The sequence below is a fragment of the Notolepis coatsorum genome, assembly GCF_963971535.1.
Source record: "Notolepis coatsorum genome assembly, chromosome: 6".
In the NCBI taxonomy this organism is placed as follows: domain Eukaryota; kingdom Metazoa; phylum Chordata; class Actinopteri; order Aulopiformes; family Paralepididae; genus Notolepis; species Notolepis coatsorum.
In genome coordinates, this window is record NC_140170.1 from 3,656,853 (window position 1) to 3,677,946 (window position 21,094).

Here is a 21,094-nt window from a genome sequence, read left to right on the forward strand (position 1 = left end):
TTTTGCTCGATGGGGTGGTGGGGGGGGGGGGGTCGAGGGGGGTGGGGAGGGAGGGAGGGAGGGGGGGGGGGGGTGTAGTGTTTGAGATGATGGTGGAAGTCGAGCACGAAGCAGACTGTGTAACGACCATCATCGGGGAAAACAGCAACATGACTGTGGGGAAGTGTCTCTCTGATGTTGAAGCTCTCAGCTGGCTGAGTGTCCCCCGTGGCCCACCTTTTGGTTTAATTTGCGTGTCTCTTTACCAGTGAGTGTGTGTGTGTTGTGTAGTGTAGTGTTGTGTTGTGTACTCTTGAAAGTGCAGAACTCAAACTAGTTCTCTGGATCTGATGTTACCGGGCCCACATTGGACGGCCCAGTACAAAATCAAATACTTATCATTCTGTGACGGCAACAGCACAAGACAACGTTTTTTTGACAGACATAATTATGGGATGGCTGATCCTCCTGTAGTCGTGCAGGTGGAGGGTTGGTGTGTTTGAGCGTCAGAGCAGAAGGGATAAAGACACAGCACTTGTTTTTACTGGTATCAGTGCATCTGCTTTACAGCTGAGTGATGGACTTTTTTATTTAATTTTTTTACTTGTATGTGCAATATATATATATATATATATATACATATATACATATATATATATATATTTATATATTTACTATTTTGTAAATGAACAATCTGGTGGTTGTTTCCTTTTTGTTTCATTATTGTTAGTAGCTCTAAAATCAATGTTTTCTTTGTTTTTTTGTTATTTGTCCTTCAATGTTTCTTTCAAGTATCCCCCATGGGTTCAGAGGGACTGGACCTCAGGGTTCAGAGAGGGACTGGACCTCGTAAAGAATGTCAGACGAAATATTCTTGCATGTAAACATTGTATTTCCAGGCTCTTTTCTAAGTATTGTATATTCTGGATCTATATCAGTGTTCCAGGTGATGAGTTGTTGACATGGTAGCATAGTGTGACTCGTCCAGTAAACTGACCCCGGGGTCTAGATCCACGTCCCACCAGAGGAGAACCACATTTGTATATCTTCTAGATCCACGTCCCACCAGAGGAGAACCACATCTGTATATCTTCTAGATCCACGTCCCACCAGAGGAGAACCACATCTGTATATCTTCTAGATCCACGTGCCACCAGAGGAGAACCACATCTGTATATCTTCTAGATCCACATCCCACCCAGAGGAGAACCACATCTGTATATCTTCTAGATCCACGTCCCACCAGAGGAGAACCACATCTGTATATCTTCTAGATCCACATCCCACCAGAGGAGAACCCCATCTGTATATCTTCTAGATCCACATCCCACCCAGAGGAGAACCACATCTGTATATCTTCTAGATCCACATACTGTAGTCTTCAGATCTCCAACCTCTATGTGTACAGGTAGTACATAATGTATAAACTGTCAGAAGATCAAAAAAAAAAAAATTATGTTACCTTTTACGGCCAATGTGGTTAAAAACAATGTACATGTACACTATTGTGAAATCAAAGATGAACGTGTTCACCTGCACATTAATATTCCAATATTACTTGGGATAGGATACTCGAGTATTCCATTTTAATTGATTGAATTGATTCAGTTTAATCGACGCATATTGGTCATTATTAGAGGTGGCAGGGATGAGCTCGTACCTCTGGGATGGGAGGCGGCATGTACTTCGTGGTCTTTATTTTTGTGGTCTGTGCAAGTTCAGTTTCCATGGTAATATGCAGGATATCCTGTTTAATATGAGGGATGTTTGTGATCAAGATGATAATATACATATATAAACACATAAGACCTGACGTGAGGTCTGAACCGTTAGCCGGAAGACTTGTGTGCATGTGAACGCACTTGACTCTGAAACTGATCTGACATCAGATTGGAACTGTAATGGCTACGTTTACACTGCAAGCCTCGTAGTGCTCAATTCTGTTTTACATTACATTGTTCACATAATCTTTTTTTTGGTCAATTATCAGATTCCAGTGTGAACTGGTCACTGCTCCTGGACTGACCCGCACGCACAAAGGAACAATAAAGAAGATGAACGTAAAAACGGTGACAAATGTCAATCTAGAAGTGACGTAAAAGTCACATGAAAGTCGCAAATCCTCAGAATTGAAAAGATCAGATTCCATGTGATTTGTGCTGTTCACATATGAGCCAAGAAATCAGATTTGGGCCTCTTTGGTCTGCTGTGTGAACGCAGCCTGTGATCCTCATGTTGCTGAGGTTTAACCCTTTCAGGTTTCTTTGGAATGTTCTCTAGGAATTATAGAACTTATCATATCTTTCACCCCGTAGTCATCATTAGTGTTCAGTTATCAGTAAGCTGGCTAGTGGAGACCAGACAGGCCACAGCACGGCTAAACCCTGGCTAGTGGAGACCAGACAGGCCACAGCGCGGCTAAACCCTGGCTAGTGGAGACCAGACAGGCCACAGCACGGCTAAACCCTGGCTAGTGGAGACGAGGCCACAGCACGGCTAAACCCTGGCTAGTGGAGACAAGGCCACAGCAGGGCTAAACCCTGGCTAGTGGAGACCAGACAGGCCACAGCACGGCTAAACCCTGGCTAGTGGAGACAAGGCCACAGCAGGGCTAAACCCTGGATAGTGGAGACCAGACAGGCCACAGCACGGCTAAACCCTGGCTAGTGGAGACAAGGCCACAGCACGGCTAAACCCTGGCTAGTGGAGACAAGGCCACAGCACGGCTAAACCCTGGCTAGTGGAGACAAGGCCATAGCACGGCTAAACCCTGGCTAGTGGAGACGAGGCCATAGCACGGCTAAACCCTGGCTAGTGGAGACGAGGCCACAGCACGGCTAAACCCTGGCTAGTGGAGGCGAGGCAAATGTATTTAGCGGGTTCAGAACCCTCGTAGCGGTGAGACTCGACCAGGTTCAATTTAAAATGAATTCAACCTTCAAGATAAGATCAAATCAGATGAAATGGCTCTGACTCAGTCACTGCCCTCCAGCTCCTGTCCAGGGTCCATGTGTTTCACTGCATGCCATCGATGCCTACCGTTTATTTTTATTTTCTTTCTCTCTTTTTTCCCTTCTTTTTTAACTATTATTATTATTTAATCAAGCAACAGGCTTACTGTAACAAGACTCGCAAATTCAGGTTAGATTTCTCTTCTTGACGCCTGTTTACATTTAGATAATAATCAGCTTGCTATTATTTCTTTTTCATTTTAAAAAGCCGTCATTCTTACTCCCAGCATGCATTTCACTTCTATTTCCTCTGCATAAAGAGTGTAAATATATAGCAGATGCATCTGGAGGGGAGGAGGGGGAGGGGTCTCAATGGTCTCAACTCTTGGTCACATAAGGAGGATCTGGAAAAGGGAAGGAATGGACGAGGGCGGAGAAAGAGGAAGAAAGGAACATTTGTAAATATTCTGTAAATTATTATAATTCAATGCCTACATTGGAGGTGCATTCCTGCTCCCTCTCCGAGACTCACGTCACCGTCGACTCACTTCACTCTGCGTCCCACAAACTCAGACCCGCGTCCCACAAACAGAGACCCACGTCCCACAAACTCAGAGGCCCGCGTCCCACAAACACAGAGACCCGCGTCCCACAAACAAACTCAGACCCGCGTCCCACAAACACAGACTCATCACCGGATCCAGAGGCCCACTGGCGGTTCTCATCCTCTCATCACCGTCCTCATTAAACTCACAGCCTTTATGAGGGACGGCAGGAGACATTTTATTATGCATTCAGTTTCTACGTAGATGAGACCCGTTGATGTAAAACTATTACTGTGACTGTTGAGAACGCTGAATAAAACCATATACTGTTGAAGCTGTCAGTCTTCTGTTGGAGGTCACGACCTCTGATCCTTGTGTCATTAAGTGAATAGAAACCTGTGTGTGAATGGTGCATTTATATAACTATTTTATCCAAGGCGCTTTACAATTCTGTTCCTCACATTCACCCATTCACTCACACATTCACACACCGATGGCGGAGGCGACCATGCAAGGTGCCAACCTGCTCATCGGGAGCAGTTAGGGGTTAAGTGTCTTGCTCAAGGACACTTTGACACACGCTGCCCAGGAGGAGTGGGAATCGAACCGGGAACCTTCCGACTACCAGGCGACTGCTCTACCTCCTGTGTGTGTGTGTGTGGGGTGTGGTGTGTGTATGATTAATGCATGCATCTGTGTGTAAAGAGGAAGAGGAGGATTAATGTTGTATTAAAGATGTAACCTGACTATATAAAGACCCTCAAGGGTGGAATTGATCCTAATCATTATCATTACTATCCCATAAAGATGCCATAAATATTCTCTGCAAATCACCATGTCAACAGAGGTTAATATGGCAGTTTAGTATGTGTGTGCTGTGTGTATATATATATATGATATATTGACCTCTATTAGCGATGGTGATTTCCTCTGCCGGGGTTATATTATACACATTATCTCTCCAGCTGCTACAAGAGTTTTGTTCAAGCTCAAGGTCAGATTTATTCATACAGCACATTTAAAAACAACCGAGGTTGACTATAGTGCTGCACAATACGAAGTACAAAAGTAATGTGAATACAATTAGGGATGTCCGATATTATCGGCCGATATTGGCATTAAAATGTGATATCGGAAAATATCACTATCGGTTTAAAAAAAATATATATATATTTTTTTTTTTTTTACATTTATTTAACCCTTATTTACCCAGGCGAGCAAGTAAGAACAAATTCTGATTTTATTTATTGTCAAAAGTATGCATAAAGTTGTGTTAATTCCACAACAAGAGATATGTAATGTTAATTACCTGAAATTATCGCATATATCGGTTGATATCGGTATCGGAAATTAAGAGTTGGACAATATCGGTTTATCGGTATCGGTAAAAAAGCCAATATCGAGCATCCCTAAATACAATACTATTACAAATACAACACAAGGTGCACAGTTTACACACACAGAAATAGCACTGCAAAGAGTACTACACACATAACAATACAGATACAATATAAAAGGCACAGTCAGAATAGAAGCTCGGATGTACATACGTGAGCGAACAGCCAGTGAGAAGAGTCTTTAACACAGACGTAAACATCACTATAGGGTTGGAGCAGATCTGATAGTAAAGGTAAACTTCCACAGCATAACTGGGTCACCTCTTCTCTCAATATGAGACAGGTGGTGTAAGTGCCTTGTCTGTCTGTCTGTCTGTCTGTCTCTCTGTCAGTCTCTCTCTGTCTGTCAGTCTGTCTCTCTCTCTCTCTCTGTCTGTCCATCTGTCTGTCTCTCTCTCTCTGTCTGTCCTTCTGTCCGTCTCTCTCTCTCTCTCTGTCTGTCAGTCCGTCTCTCTCTCTCTCTCTCTCTCTCTCTCTCTCTCTCTCTCTCTCTCTCTCTCTCCATCTGTCTGTCAGTCCGTCTGTCTCTCTGTCCGTCTCTCTCTCTGTCTGTCTGTCAGTCCGTCTCTCTCTCTCTCTCTCTCTCTCTCTCTCTCTCTCTCTCTCTCTCTCTCTCTCTCTCTCTCTCTCTCTCTCTCTCTCTCTCTCTCTCTCTCTCTCTCTGTCCATCCTCCTCATGGTCAGCCTGGGGAACTGGGTCGCCACGGTGACGATGGGACGGTGGCTTATAGATGTTCATGATTGGCTATCTCCAGGCATGATTCACAGATCTAAAACAGTAGATGGACGTGTGATAATAAACCATATGGCGGCCATCTTACCCGAGTACATTTGGTCCCCACAAGCATAGGAAAATTACACACCCACACAGCTATGTTTTCATACATTGTGGAGACATTCCATAGACTTACATTCATTCCCTAACTGCCTACCCTAACTCTAACCATAATGACTACATGTTTAACCCTAACCATAGCAACTACATGTTTAATCCTAACCTTAATGACTACATCTTTAATCCTAACCATAATGACTACATGTTTAATCCTAACAACACCAAAATTACTACATGTTTAATCCTAACCTTAACTCAAAAATGTTGGGAAATTACAGTTGCTTATTTGCCATCTACCCTGGAGTTAGACAAGATGATACATACATTTTTCTTCTCTGTGCATGCAGTAGGAGTAGGAAGACGTTGGGAACTAGGCTAATGGAGGAACCTACTTCCAGTGACTGACGCTAAGCTAGGCTAACGGTGCGCGTCTTCCTACTCCTACTGCATGCACAGAGAAGAAAAAGGTATGTATCTTCTTGTCTAACTCCAGGGTAGATGGCAAATAAGCTAATTTCCCAAAATGTTGGAGTTTTCCTTTAACCCTAACCATAATGACTACATGTTTAATCCTAACCTTTATGACTACATGTTTAATCCTAACCTTTATGACTACATGTTTAATCCTAACCTTAACCCTAATCATAATGACTACATGTTTAATCCTAACAACACCCCCTACACACACAACCCCTTCTAATGTACATGTTCTCCTTTTGTTTTCTATTTTTTTCTTACATAGTACTGTATATTTGTATGTCTCTACATGTTTTGATGAATTGAAAATGGGGGACCCTGGTGTAAACAAGACGAACGTATTTTTCTGGTCTTCATCCTCTTAGCAGTTGTTGTATTGATTGATTGATTGAAAACTTTATTAACAGATTGCAGAATGGGTACAATACAGTACGGCTCAATACACACAATTGTTAAGGGGATGCAGACCAGAGAAAGACTTTCGTCTCGTTTTACATCAGGGTCCCCCATTTTCAATTCATAATGAGATTAATGACATACGCAACATACAGATATATATCATGACATTTCTGACATACAGGTATACAGTTGAGCTTTACTGTATTGTACCCATTCTGCAATCTGTTAATAACGTTTTCAATCATCAATCAATCAATCTTGTTTTGATCACATGTGGGGACAACAGTATAAAAACAAGGCCACGCACGCACGCACACGCACACACACACAGACACACACAAAATAGGCTACATTTCAAAGCTACAATCAAGTCAAGTCTATATTTGGAATATAATGTTTGTGCCATTCATGTTATACAACATAATACAACACACACAAATCTCCTGTGCTGTTCAGTCCTTTATCTACCAAACAGCGCCCTCCAGCGACACACGGTGGGTATTTTTATTATTCCACCCGGCGCACCATATATAAGGACAGACGCGTCACAGCGTCGCCATCATCACCGTGCGACAGAATGAGGTGAAAGGTGCTGCTGCTGCTAGTGGACGGTGATGAGGATAGGAGGTGAAACAGACCTGTGTGTCCAGAACCATGAATAACATCAATAGAGTTATTGTTTTGTCCTCCAAATCTGTCCAAAGGCTGCTCACCTGTAATACTGTGAGACAAACCGGTGTCCAGCAGCATCGCAGGTCCATCAGGACTCACGCCAGGAGCCTTGCTTATGCCAAAGACCTGTTCCTCGGACAAGTAAACAAGGTAAGTAAGGTCATCAGGACTAGAACAGACTAACAGCAGATAGTTCTGGTGAGATTGGGACAGAAACCATTATGCTGACTTATAGTCGACCAGTCCAGTATTGTGCATCATTTGTCTCATGTTCCTGCTGTTTGGAAGGCAGCCAGGTGTGCCAAGTGTCAACAAACAATACTGTGACAGGGCGAGAACTACCTGCATACAATCACACAGCTAACTGTCCCAATGTCCAGAAGTAACCAGCTACTGTCTGTGCAGATTGTCCTGTTATTTATTTTTAGTGCGTTAAACTTCAATGTACTGTTCTAAAACAGAGGTTTTGATTGCATGTCCAAGTTTCAAGTTGTGTTTTATTTGTCACATAATGTGCATTACAGTGAAATGCTTGGTTCTAAGTCTCCTGAGATTGTGCTTCATACAGTAAGAATAAAGTCCAAACACTATACAACTATACAATATTCAACTAAAGTACAAAATGCAAACTTTAAAAAAATGCAAAGACGAGGTAGCCATGTGTCTATTGTAGCAATTTGATATTGCTATCAAATTTATATTGATTTATGATGAATTGAAGATGGGGGACCCTGATATAAACAAGACGAAAGTCTTTCTCTGGTCTGCATCCCCTTAACAATTGTGTGTATTGAGCCGTACTGTGTATTGTACCCATTCTGCAATCTGTTAATATAACATTTTCAATAAATTCAATCAATCAATATTCCATTACATCATTACCACATACATCTTGGTAGGCAAACAATAGGTTAATATGATTAAATTAAAACCAAGGAGCTGTCTTCTTTACGGCGTTCACACTTCAAAGTGTCAGATGGATAAACGCAGCAGGTGGAACTGATAACCTTGATGATCGGGTCACTCTAATGAGCTGTCCTGGTGCACCTGGTGCGGCCACCTGTTGGCTCGCATATTAGATTTGATTAAAATGTGTTGTCATCAATCATGCAGCACAAGTAGTACAGTACAACGAGAAGTCTGGCATCCAACCAGAGTGCAAATGTAACGGTAAAGTGTGATATACAATGTACAGGTGATTAAACTGGGTATAAGATATAAATTGGTACTACTGAGTAATAGTGCTAATCAGATCTATGTATAGATATAGTATTAAAGGTAAAAATGGCCTTTTCCAGTGTTTTGCATTGTTTTCAAGCAATGTGGGGTTGTACCAACACTCACTAAATGTGAAATCTCTACAAAGTCCCGTTTCTGCAGTTCAGCTGAGACAAGAACCTCCCCCAGTGAAACAAGCCATTCTGAATTTACTCGGATCCGTGACGTGTAAGAATTCTGATCTGCCACCGCCCGCCCACAATCAACTGTGATTGGAGGAGTTGGCATAACGTTGAAAGTATGAGCAAAACCAAGCAGCGAGTGGAAATAATGCGGAAGCGGTTTTCGACAGCAGAGTTGCCACCTTCAGCTGTTCCACTGTCAGCACTTCCTCAAAAGTGTTCGACAGTTCCTAATAGTTTCCTAATGATATCGTGCTCCACAAGCAATGAACCAGGGCAGTGGCTGTTTTTGGGCTACACACAGCGCTTCTCACCCCTCTAACAGACACACACACACACACTCGCCCAACTTGCGTCACGTACACGCACACACACACACACACACACACACAGAGGGTGTGGGTGCGCCCGTGCGGGTGTGGAACCTCTTATCTGCCAGTGCAGGTGGGTGATTTGTCAATCAAAGCGCATTGCGAGTATGGGCGGAGCCCAGCCAAAAACAGCTTGTACTTTGGAAGGGGAGAAAGTGGTGCACCTTTAAAAATACAAAACAATGAATTTTATTGAAAAAAATCAACGTCTCCTTGTTTATCATTTAAACAGGTTATTACCTTGGATGTCAGAATAATCTGCAATGTGTTTCATTGGTAACTAACTAACGTTTTGTATATCGGTTGATGTAATTATTTCCTCAGATAGTTGGTATATTATAATACAGGCACCAAGCAAAGCATAGAACGCTAGAATTCTGACTTGACAACCCTTCCTTCTTTTATAGTTTCCTCGGTATGGAACGCTGGCATTCTGACATCACAACCCTTCCTTCTTTTATAGTTTCCTCGGTATGGAACGCTGGCATTCTGACATCATTCTTTTATAGTTTCCTTGCTACATTTCAGGAAATTGTAGTGATTTGCCATTCAAGTACTGTATGAGAGGTATAGCGAATAATATGATGGTATACCGTCATAGATCCATGCAAATGGTATGGATTTCTACTATACCGTCATCCACAATATATGTACATGTGGTAAAAAAAATATATATACATTATATACATACAATAACATATTCATAAGATAACTACATGAAACGCATGTTGTATCACAGTGTAATCTGTACTGGAAAACGAATAGTCAAATACCATTATACTGTAAAAAATATATATATATATCGTCTGTCATATGATATTTTGGCCATATTGCCCTACTCTTCAAGCCCAGCAGACTTGTGTTGCAGGTATCGTCGGCCCAAGACGTCCACTGAGGTCGTCGCTACAGAGTTACCGTCTTGTTCCTGGCTGCTTCTAAACAGAAATGAATGTATTTTGCTTTCAGGCAGAAGTCTTTCCTTATCCAGAGCTTGGACGTGAAGAACTGGAGGAGATAAATCAGTTTGTTGCACCTGTGGAACGATTCTTCAGTGAAGAGGGTGAGTAGTAACTTATAAACTCAGCTCATGTCTGTACAGTAACTTAAATACTTAGCTAACGTATCTACAGTATAGGGCTGTACCGAATGTAAACTTCTATTGAAGTTTTCGAATGAAGCTTCGAATGTCTGTCGTCATATTTTATGACTTAATCATAAAGATATATATATATTATATACTGTATATCCTCAAACTAAATCCTCAATTTGAATAAAGTGATTAATCTGATTAAATGATTTTTATAATTTTTTTAATCAACTTTCTTTAATGAATATAACTCATCAGTTTCGTCAACATAAATAATCCAATCAGGGCAAGGTTGGTACGAAAGTAATGGTGACGTCTTGATGGAGCGCCGAGTGCCAAGCGGATGCAGATAGGCTACATCATTTATGATACATGTTTTATAAAAAAAATGTAAGACTAGTCATACTATAAAATACTATAATATTAGTGTAGCCTAATCTTTATCTGCAACTGTGAAGAAAAGGTTTAAACAGAATGAATAGAAACCCCAAAGAATTAAAAAAAAATCTAAATAAAATTCTAATGTTGATTTAGAATTTGAATGTCAACATTATGAATGACGCTTCAAACTATTCAGTACTGCCCTACTACAGTATAAACACAGCTCAGAATGTCAGCAACTTAAATACTTAGCTAACGTAGCTATAGTATAAACACGGCTCAGAATGTCGGTAACTTAAATACTTAGCTAACGTAGCTACAGTATAAACACGGTTTAGAATGTCAGTAACTTAAATACATAATGCTTGTGGGACTCCATTAGAGGGCAGAGTGGTGTGTGAATGAATGAGTGAGTGAGTTAGTGCCGTCATAGCGTCCATTTCCCCACGTGGAATTAGCCTGATTGGATAAATGACATGCTGGTGCTCTAGTGCGACATCTAGTGGCAGAATGTTATCTAGAGCAGTAGTTCCCAAAGTCGGGGTTGCGACCCAAAGGTGGGCCGCGAGCAGCCACGGGAGGGCCGTGAGATGATTTAAAAAAAAAAAAAAAAAAATAATTGTCAGGCCACTGAACTTAGAAGCAGGCCAGGACAGTGTTTCTAGTTGTATTCTAAAATGCTATTCTATTGTATTCTAAAATGTGACTATATGGTTTTATATTAACTTAATAAATAAACAAAAAATGAAAAATCTACTTATTTCAACGAACATTTCAAACTAAATAACCGATTATGCACATAAAACGCTGAAAACAACCGAAGAAACAATAGTATTTTAATGAGGCTATTATTATTATCATTATTATTTTGCAACAAGTTAGCCCTCTCATAAATAGCACATATAAATGAATAACTAACTTGAACTAACTAAAGGATCACCAAGTTACCATTTCTCAAAAAATATAAATAAATACAGAAAATAAGCACTCGTTCACTCGGTGGACATTTCTAGCTCAATGCGAGGTCTGCTGCTGCTCAAGTATCAAGTTTCTTTATTAGTTGTCATACAGAAGTACAGAATACTTTTATACAAAATGCTTCTTTCTGTTACGCTCCAGGGACTGTGCTAGACAAAAATAGATTATAAAATAAGTATAGCAGTATAAAATAGAAGTCAAGTACGTAGACAAAAGTGTTCAGTATATACATATATAAAATGTACAATGCAGAGTAGAAGTAACTGAGTTACAATATACTATACAGTACAAAGCAGAAATGGGATGAGGTACAATTTACAGTAAGGTGTAATGAGGTATGGGTTGTAGTGAAAATTCTTTACCAATAAATATAAAGTGTGTTTAGTGTTCTAAAGTGGGTGCTGTAGTGAGTTGTTTGTTTAAAGTGAGTATGTGTGTGCTGTGAGTGCATTTGATGGTTGTTACATATTGTTATTGTTCGTTGAGCATCCTGATGGCCTGGGGATAGAAGCTTCTTCTGAGTCTCTCTGTGCTTGCCATGAGACTCCTGTATCGCTTGCCTGACCGCAGCAGTTCAAAGAGGCAGTTGTTTGGGTGGCTGGAGTCTTTGATAATTCTCTTAGCCTTACCCATGCACCGCTTGTTGTAAATGTCCTGGAGAGTGGGAAGCCCCCCTCCAATTGTGCGTTCGGCTGAACGGGCCACTCTCTGTAGTCTGCTACGGTCTTGTGCGGTGCTATTCCCAAACCAGGAGGTGATATTGCCAGTCAGGATGCTCTCTATTGTGCATGAGTAGAAGTTCTTAAGGATCTTCTGACTGACTTGGAACTTCCTTAGGCGCCTGAGGAAGTAGAGGCGTTGCCGTGCCTTCTTCACAACACTGTCAATGTGTGAGGTCCATGTCAAGTCCTCGGATATGTGGGCTCCGAGGTACTTGAAACTGTTCACTCTCTCAACCGGTGCCCCGTCGATGCTGAGGGGGCTGTAGTCCCTGACCCCCGACCTCCTGAAGTCCACAATCATCTCTTTTGTTTTGCTGACGTTCAGGGAGAGGCAGTTCTCCTGAGACCACTGCGACAGATTCTCTACCTCTTCCAGGTAGGCCCTCTCGTCGTTGGCAGAGATCAGGCCCACCACTACTGTGTCATCAGCAAATTTGATGATTGTGTTGTTGTTCCGCTGTGCCACACAGTCATGTGTGTACAGGGAGTAGAGGAGGGGACTCAGAACACAGCCCTGGGGGGCCCCTATGTTGAGCGTGATGGATGAGGAGGTGCAGTTGCCTGCTGTTACCACCTGGGGTCTACCCGTCAGGAAGTCCAAGACCCACTGGCAGAGGTCATAGTTCAAGCCCAGGTCCCTGAGCTTGGCTATGAGTTTGGAGGGGACTATGGTATTGAATGCTGAGCTGAGCTCACATAGTTCCCCTGCCTCTTGTCCAGGTGTGATGCTGCTGTCTGCAGCACATGGGCTATGGCGTCCTCCGTGGACCTGTTGGGGCGATATGCAAATTGCAGGGGGTCTAGGTTGATGGGGAGGGAGGAACAGATGTATCCCTTCACTAGCTTCTCAAAGCACTTCATGGCTATGGAGGTGAGGGCTACAGGGCGGTAGTCGTTGAGGAAAGCGGGCGTAGATTTTTGGGGTACAGGGATAATGGTGGACTTCTTCAGACAGGTGGTGATGACAGCCTGTTCTAAGGACAGGTTAAATATGTCAGTGAATACCGAATACCTATGCTGGCTAATAATATGGTCAATACGTGGGGAGATCTTTGACAAGGCAACAAGCATGTCATCCTCGAGGCTCAACTTGGCCCTATATTTTGTTTTCAGAGCTGTCATGGATGAAAAGCCAGCTTCACACAGATATGTGGTGCTGAATGGTATCAACACCTTAACTGCTGCATCATGAGATACTTGGTACTCAGCACCACACTCTGAAACGAGGTCTCCAGGTGGTATCAGATGAGATTTTAATGAGTTCTTCCAAGAGTTTGGATGGAGATGTGTCGGGAAGCTTTGTCTCAATGTTGTCTGTAAAGTTTTTTTAATCCAGAGTAATTTGGTGATCCTTTTCTGTGTTTTATTAAATAATGATTTTGAGAAATGGTCAAACTTATCCAAATATGGTATTTTCATGGTTAACAGTGCAGCTGCAACAGATAGCACTTTAGTGATAATTTTTGTAATCCAAAAAGAATAAAAAAATAATAATAATAAAAAAAAGTATTTTATTTTTTTAAATCTCAAGGCACCTCTGGCAGCTCTCTGAGGCACCCTAGGGTGCCGCGGCACCCCTGTTGAGAACCGCTGCTATAGGTAACATTCTCCCACTAGGTGTCGGACTAGAGCACTGCCATGTCATTTATCCAATCGGGTGAATTCCACTAATGATGATGTCACAGTGTGGATGAGGCTGGGTGGCTGCGGCCCAATAGAAGATCAGAAGACGTTTTCATGGAAACGGAACACATATCGCTGTATTGAAATGAACTTTGACCTTTGCACATGACCAAATAATAACACACCCTCTTCATTTCAGTTGTAATGAGGCTAATTTACCTGAACACTATTTATAGTTTTACTATTGTACTTACTGTTACATTTGCACTCTGGGTAGATGCCAACTTATTTTCATTATACTGTACTTGCGCTGTATGATGACAATACCTTTTAATCTACAGTAATATGTCCATTGTGGTGTTATTATTGATAAGAGTAACATATGTCTCACCTGTCCAGCTGACCAGAAACTCACCATTTATTCTTTTGTTCATATTTTACCTTGTTCTTTACCTTTTACTCTTATATTTCTTTATCATGAATTTCAAGTACCATATTGATCATCTAATAAAAACACTATCTAAATATGTTGGCTTGTCTTCCACATTCAGCTCTGCTCACCTTATATAAATCTCTATTTGAACCTCACTTAAACCACTGCAACATAGGGTCCAACACTTCCCAGTTACATTAAAAAACTACAATCATTACAAAACAAAGTTATACACGCCATATCATGGTCTGACTACAGAGACCCAACTGGACCTTTATTTAGTAACCTTGGACTCTTAAAGCTTAAGCTTGCAGAAAATGCTGCTATCATGCCTGGGGAGGGTGTAGAACTACCACATGCCTCCTCCAATACATGTGGAGTCGCCAGCCGCTTCTTTTCACCTGACAGCGAGGAGTTTCACTGGGGGAACGTTAGGTTCATGCTATTTCCCCCCAGATCCCCTCCCTGCTGAACAGGCGCCCAATGAATCACAAAGAGGGCTTCTTGTCGGTGCAGTGGCTTTGTTCATTGACCGCTTCTCTCAACCGTCTCAATCATGTCATCACTTTACATACCCTAGTCGTACCTGTTCCCAGTCATGTGACCACAACACCCAATAGACCTGTTCGCTGTTTACAAACATACCGTGTTGGAGCCAATCAGCAATACCAATACCAGTCTTTCACCTTTTACATATCTAGCTTTGGCATGGATTGATTGTTTAGATTGCTAGCATGGCTAACAAATGCAAATATAGTGTAGTCTGCCCCGTTGTTCTGACCAGGATTACATTCCTTTCTGCCCCGGTGATGCGCGTGCACACTGAGTCTGACGTATACGCAGTGATGGGCAAGCTACTTGGAAAATGTAGCAAGCTACACTACAAGTTACTCTCGATTAAAGGGGAACTATTTTACTTTCTTTCACTATTTGGGCACTTTTACACAATTCCTGTGAGTCTATGGAACACCTCTGTAATATATATCTTTTTTTTATTCATTGTTTTGTATTTCTAATCAAGTCCTCAAAAACAGCATTTTTCTACCTCAAGATCTCGAGCTGTTTTGAGCCTGGGCTCCAGGTCCAGGTCCAGCCACTGTGCAGCGGCGTCGTCCGCCTGAACATTAACATGCAGCAGTGACTATATGACATCACATATAGGCACATTTTCAAACGACTCAGTTCAGTGAGGGTGAATATTGTGAGAGGAGAATTGGAAGAATGCGCCAATATGAGAATTTTGAGACATGGATCATATTAATATAAGTTCACATAGCTAGGAAACGATGCTAAACACTCAAAAAGGCCATTTATAAGATAGTTCCCCTTTAAATATAGCTCAACTACAATGGAAGCTATCCCCAGAGAAATGTAGCAAGCTACACTACAAGAACATGTCAAAAATAGCTAGCTACATCGGCACTACTTTTTTTTTTTTTACTTCGTGACCAAGTTTCCACCAAACAAATAGGCAGGAAAAAAAATTCTCAGTTTGATTATTTATTATAAAACTGAAACAAGCCCTCGGTCTGGCTTTTTGTGTCATCCTTTTAACATGAACTTGTATTACACACTTCTTCAATATCTGAATTGTTTTACTTCATTTTACTAGTATTATGCTACCATGTATATACTACTACCAACTATGCTAATATGTCTATACTACTACAGTATGTACTCAGAGTATAACACTCAAGCTTGACACTGACAAACAATACTACTTATCCTTGGCCGCTAGATATGTACCACTACTGACTTGTTGTACACAATTTGTAAGTTGCTTTGAATGAAAGTGTCAGCTAAATGACCAAATGTATTTAAATATGTAACTCACAAAACATTCCATGGCCCCAAAATCATGTGGGGACCGCCCCTGGGGGTCCTGTCCCACAGGTTGAGAACCACTGCTTTTCCCTCTTTTTTTTCTTTTCTCCACCCCAATAATATTGTTCATTTTCTGCCTACAGTGAAACATCATGATAGCAGCTATCTTAGTTAAAGCTGTTGACAAAGTGTACTGACTTGTGTGCTGTTTGGGAACAATTGATTTTCATCAGCTCACCTGAATGACGTGTCTTCAAGTTAGTGCTGGACGTGTTGAGAGAGCAGCATATGTTTTAGCCGTTTTTTCAGTCAAACTCATAAATGTGTCCCAGATAGGGCCATGGAGAGTCATTGTTGTTATTGACATCATCATCTTCATCAATGCCATCGAACCCCTCTGCCATTTCGCGCAGACTGGTTCTTGTTCATGTAATCCGTTAAATTGCATTCATTCAATACGTCTGTGTTTTGATTTTCACTTCCTGCTTTGCGGCTGGAGTCCCGCCCTATCCTGCCTCTGATTGGCCTACCCATAACGTTTTGGCCTACCATACCCAATCGTGAGTCGTCACTCATATCTAAACAAACCAACCAATCATAGTGGGTTTTTTACGGGGAGTTTTTTTTCTCCTCGCAGATATTCTAGTCTAGACTGTTTCTCTCGAAAGTAGCGTGTAACGTTTCTCGTCGCTACGTTACTACTTCGTTCTATAAATAGCTCCGCTACAGAGACCGCTACCCTGGTTAAAAAGTAGCGAGCTACCAGCACGCTACTGAGAATTGTAGTTAAGCTATGTAGCTTCGCTACTTGTAGCAAGCTACTGCCCATCACTGCATATACGGCGAACAGGTAGTATATTGTACCATATCTGTACTGTGTTATGTTCTATATAATCTGTCTTGTTTTGTTCTATATAACATATCTTGTTTTGTTGTTGTGGGGTATATATATTAGGGCTGTCAGTTTATCGCGTTAATTAGATTAATTAATTACACAGCAAATAATCGCGTTATGAAAATTAACTCAAAATTAATTACAAAAAAAAGTTTTTTTTTTCTTTTTTTAATAAAAACTTTTTTGTATCTCATTCATTCGATAAGCATGTAGAATACACATTTACAGATTTTTTTTTAATATGGTCCATTTGCATGTTCTTGGTATCTGATTCTAGGGACATCTATGAATCTCAGGGAATGTATTCCCAGTGTCAGAAATACTGTGGGCTAGATCCACAAAGAATGGATTGCACGGTGCAAGTTGCACCCTTACTTACAATTCATTATGAATTGAAAATGGGGGACCCTGATGTAAACAAGACGAAAGTCTTTCTCTGGTCTGCATTCCCTTAACAATTGTGTGTATTGAGCCGTACTGTATTGTACCCATTCTGCAATCTGTTAATAACATTTTCATTCAATCAATCAATCTGCGCGGTGATTGATTGAATGAAAATTTTATTTTAAGTAAATTGTAATGAACCAAATGAGAATATCAATTTTTTTTTTTTATCTTTGACTGTGAATAACACCATGCTCAAATTGACCAGACCTGACAAATCTAAGCAAATTAATAGATGGAAGATGATTAAACAGAAGGTTTTGTAGATACAGTACTGAATTCAGCCATCTGGACACATGCAATTTGAAATATGATTATAGAATATGAGGCATAAAATGGTAATGTGATTTAAATGCGATTAATTAGATTAATTAATTACAAATCCTGTAATTAATTAGATAAATTTTTTTAATCGCCTGACAGCACTAATATATATATATATATTTTTTTTGGCATCAACTTTTTCTCCCATTTTCTATTTTTCTCCCATCCCCAATTTCGTAACGTCCAATTCAACCCTCCCCTATCTCGAACGCTGTTTTTTTTTTTTTTTTTATATATATATATATATATATATATTTTTTTTTTAACATACACATAAACATAAACATAACATAAAATTAGATATACAAGCATTAATTAACAGTGCACATCCAATGACCATTTAAATAAATGTATTATATGAGATATACACCTAATACTTGCTATCTAATACCCTACACACACATGCTCTCGCTCGCTCCCCGTTTCTTTCAGTACTTTAAAAACCAGTAGCATTTTAAGCTGGTGTACCCTTTCCTCAACCCTAAGCCATCCCAGACTGCTAAAGTGGGCTGGCGTTAGATGAGTCCTAGAGTGAAGGTTGTGCAGGAGTCTCACTAGTCTATCTTGGCAGGTCTGGATCTTTGTCTTCATTTGTTTGGATATGTTGCTGTACCATGAAGTGCAAGCATAGTCAAAGTGACATTGGATGAGGGCTCCAGCTAGGGTCCTCAGAGTGTTTCTATTTATGAACGAGGAAATTCTAAATAAAAATTTGGTTTTTTGATTGACCTTAGTAATAACTTTTTGTGCCATTTTTTTCGTTAGAAAGTTTGCTAGCTTTTATTCTCTCCACCACTTCTAACCACATTGCAATTTTGGATTCACTGAGACCTAAAATTCTTGCTGTAGATATTTCTAGATAAATCACATCGAGATATGTAAGAATCCAAACCTTCCGGCAAATATTTTTCCGGTTGAAACCATCGTGATGCTATCAGCTTTTTAGCCGCGGTCATACCAGATGAAACCAATCTCTTTAGCTGTATAGGGACTGCAAACTCAAAAACATCATTCAACAGCAATACAGAGGGGTGTACAGGTATATTCAAAGTTAAGAGATTTGATAATTGCTGGGTCACTTCTTTCCAGAATATCTTAACTGGTGGGCAATCCCAGTACATGTGCATACATGTACCCTCATCCCCATTTGTACATAAGGAGCATCTGGAGTCTTGTTTAAGTCCCATCTGTTCAGTCTTATACGAGTCGGGTATGTCCTATGAATATAGTTAAGATTGATTTGTTGATGGTCCGGGTTAAGTGACGCAAGTCGAACGTTTGCCCAGGCTTCTTGCCAATCAAAATTATTTCCAGGTCTGGTATATCCCTCCTCCAGACTGAGTCTAGGTGGAGGATTCCATACGAGGACGTTAATAATTGATGATAAAAATCTGATACAAAACCTCTCGATGTCTCTCTTTCATAGAAGAATTTGTGGTATCTGTGGTGTTCAATTGGTATCCTTAATGGGACACCATGAGCCTTCAGACATAACAATAACTGCGTAAAAATAATATGTGGAACTGGTGAGATTAAATTGTTTGTGTATTTCCTCGAACGCTGTTTCATGCCTCCCACAAGCCGGCTGCAATGTGGACGAAGCCATACATAGCACGTGTCCCCTCCGATACTCGAGGTAGCAGCCGTCGCATCTTTTCACCTGCGCAGCGCGATCTTTCAGCGTCGGGGGTCTGCGCTTTGGAGGGACGCCGCCCCCATCGCTTCTTGATTCTACTGCGCAGGCGCACCAACCGACCTGTAGGAGTCGCTGTCCACAACGTCCGATCCCGGAACACGGATATGCAACGAAAAGATGCACCCGTCTTCAAGTCATTCAGTAGGCTTTGTGATCTGCACGGCCTCAGCCAGCTAATCACCCAACCCACACGTGTATGTGAATCAACTCAGACTACCATTGACCTCATTCTGACCTCCGACAAGTCCAAGATCTCCAATAAAGGGGTTATAGCATGCGGGTTAAGTGATCATTATATGATATTCTGTACTCTCAAAAAGCTAAAACAAAAGGCTGGCTGCCACAAAACAGTCACATTTAGAGACTTCAAAACCTACTCTAGCGAGGCCTTTAACCTTGAACTGGAGAGTCTGGACTGGTCAGATGAACTCAATGGTACACTGGTTGAAGAAACATGGCTTGGTTTCAAAACCAAATTTTCAACAATACTAAACGACATGGCCCCCCTAAGAACCACCAGGGTAAAAAATCGCGCTGAGCCGTGGATGCACTCCGAAATACTGGCCGCTATGAAAACCAGAGACAAAAAATGCTCAGAGTTTCGTAAAAGTCAGTCAAAGCTTACCAAAAGCACGAGCAGTGAACTCCAAGCCCACGTGACTGAACTCAAACTAGAAAGAAACAGACTAAGAAACGACGTAAATTCCATGATCAAAACTGCAAAAAAAGAATTTCATCAATGACAAAACTGAGAAACAAAAACAAACCATGTGAACTTTGGAAATTACTCAATAATCAACTAGGATGCAGTAAAAAACTTAAAACCAACCGGGGAGCTCCAGTAGCTCACCGCGTACCTCGAGCGCTATTTCGGCGCCGGGGACAACCGTGCTCGTCACGGATCTGGGGTTTAGCGAGTTCGAATCCCGTGCAGCCGTGCCTTTCCCAGAGTGTCTTCCCCCCATCTGTACCCCATTCAGCCTGTTTGTCGGTCATCCTTGACCAGAGTAAATGCGATAAACGCAAAAAAGAGCCAGCGGAATGGCCAAAGTAAAAAAAAAAAAAAAAAAATACTTAAAACCAGATTCTCAAACATAAACATAAAAACGGACAACACGCTCATCACAGACAAGCTGGATGTAGCCAATTACTTAAACATTTTCTTCACAAACATAGCCACAACACTGGTAAACAAACTACCCTCCCACTCAGGGCTTTATGGGGTAGAACACATGGTAGCTTACTACAAAAACCTAGGGGTCCGCAAGGACGACTTCAAGCTGGAAATGGTAACAACAGATGAGGTACTCAAAAAACTGAGCGCCCTCCAACCTAACAAGGCCACTGGTCATGACAACATCCCCTCCAAATTCCTCAGAGACTCAGCAGCTGCCATCACCCCAGTCATCACACACATAATAAACCTCTCCATAAAACAGGGACACGTCCCCAAGGACTTCAAAATTGCGAGGGTTACCCCTCTGCACAAAAAGGGCAGCAAATTAGACCCAGGTAACTACCGCCCTGTTTCTATTCTCACCTCCATCTCGAAAGTCATGGAAAAAATAGTCTACGAACAGGTCGAAAAGTACCTAGCGGAAAAAAATCTAATCTACGAATTCCAATCTGGCTTCAGAACATCCCACTCCACTGACGCATGC

General features: G+C 41.3%; 1 protein-coding gene across 1 annotated transcript in view; it reads left to right on the forward strand.

Moving 5' to 3' along the window:
- The first annotated feature begins 7,161 nt into the window (after positions 1-7,161).
- Positions 7,162-21,094, forward strand: part of acad9 (acyl-CoA dehydrogenase family, member 9) — an 89,471-nt gene continuing 75,538 nt past the window's right edge. The window contains exons 1-2 of the mRNA XM_084317000.1: positions 7,162-7,405; positions 9,993-10,086. Of these exons, the coding sequence (XP_084173126.1) occupies positions 7,238-7,405; positions 9,993-10,086 (262 nt within the window). The 5' untranslated portion in view covers positions 7,162-7,237. The remainder of the gene's footprint in view (positions 7,406-9,992; positions 10,087-21,094) is intronic.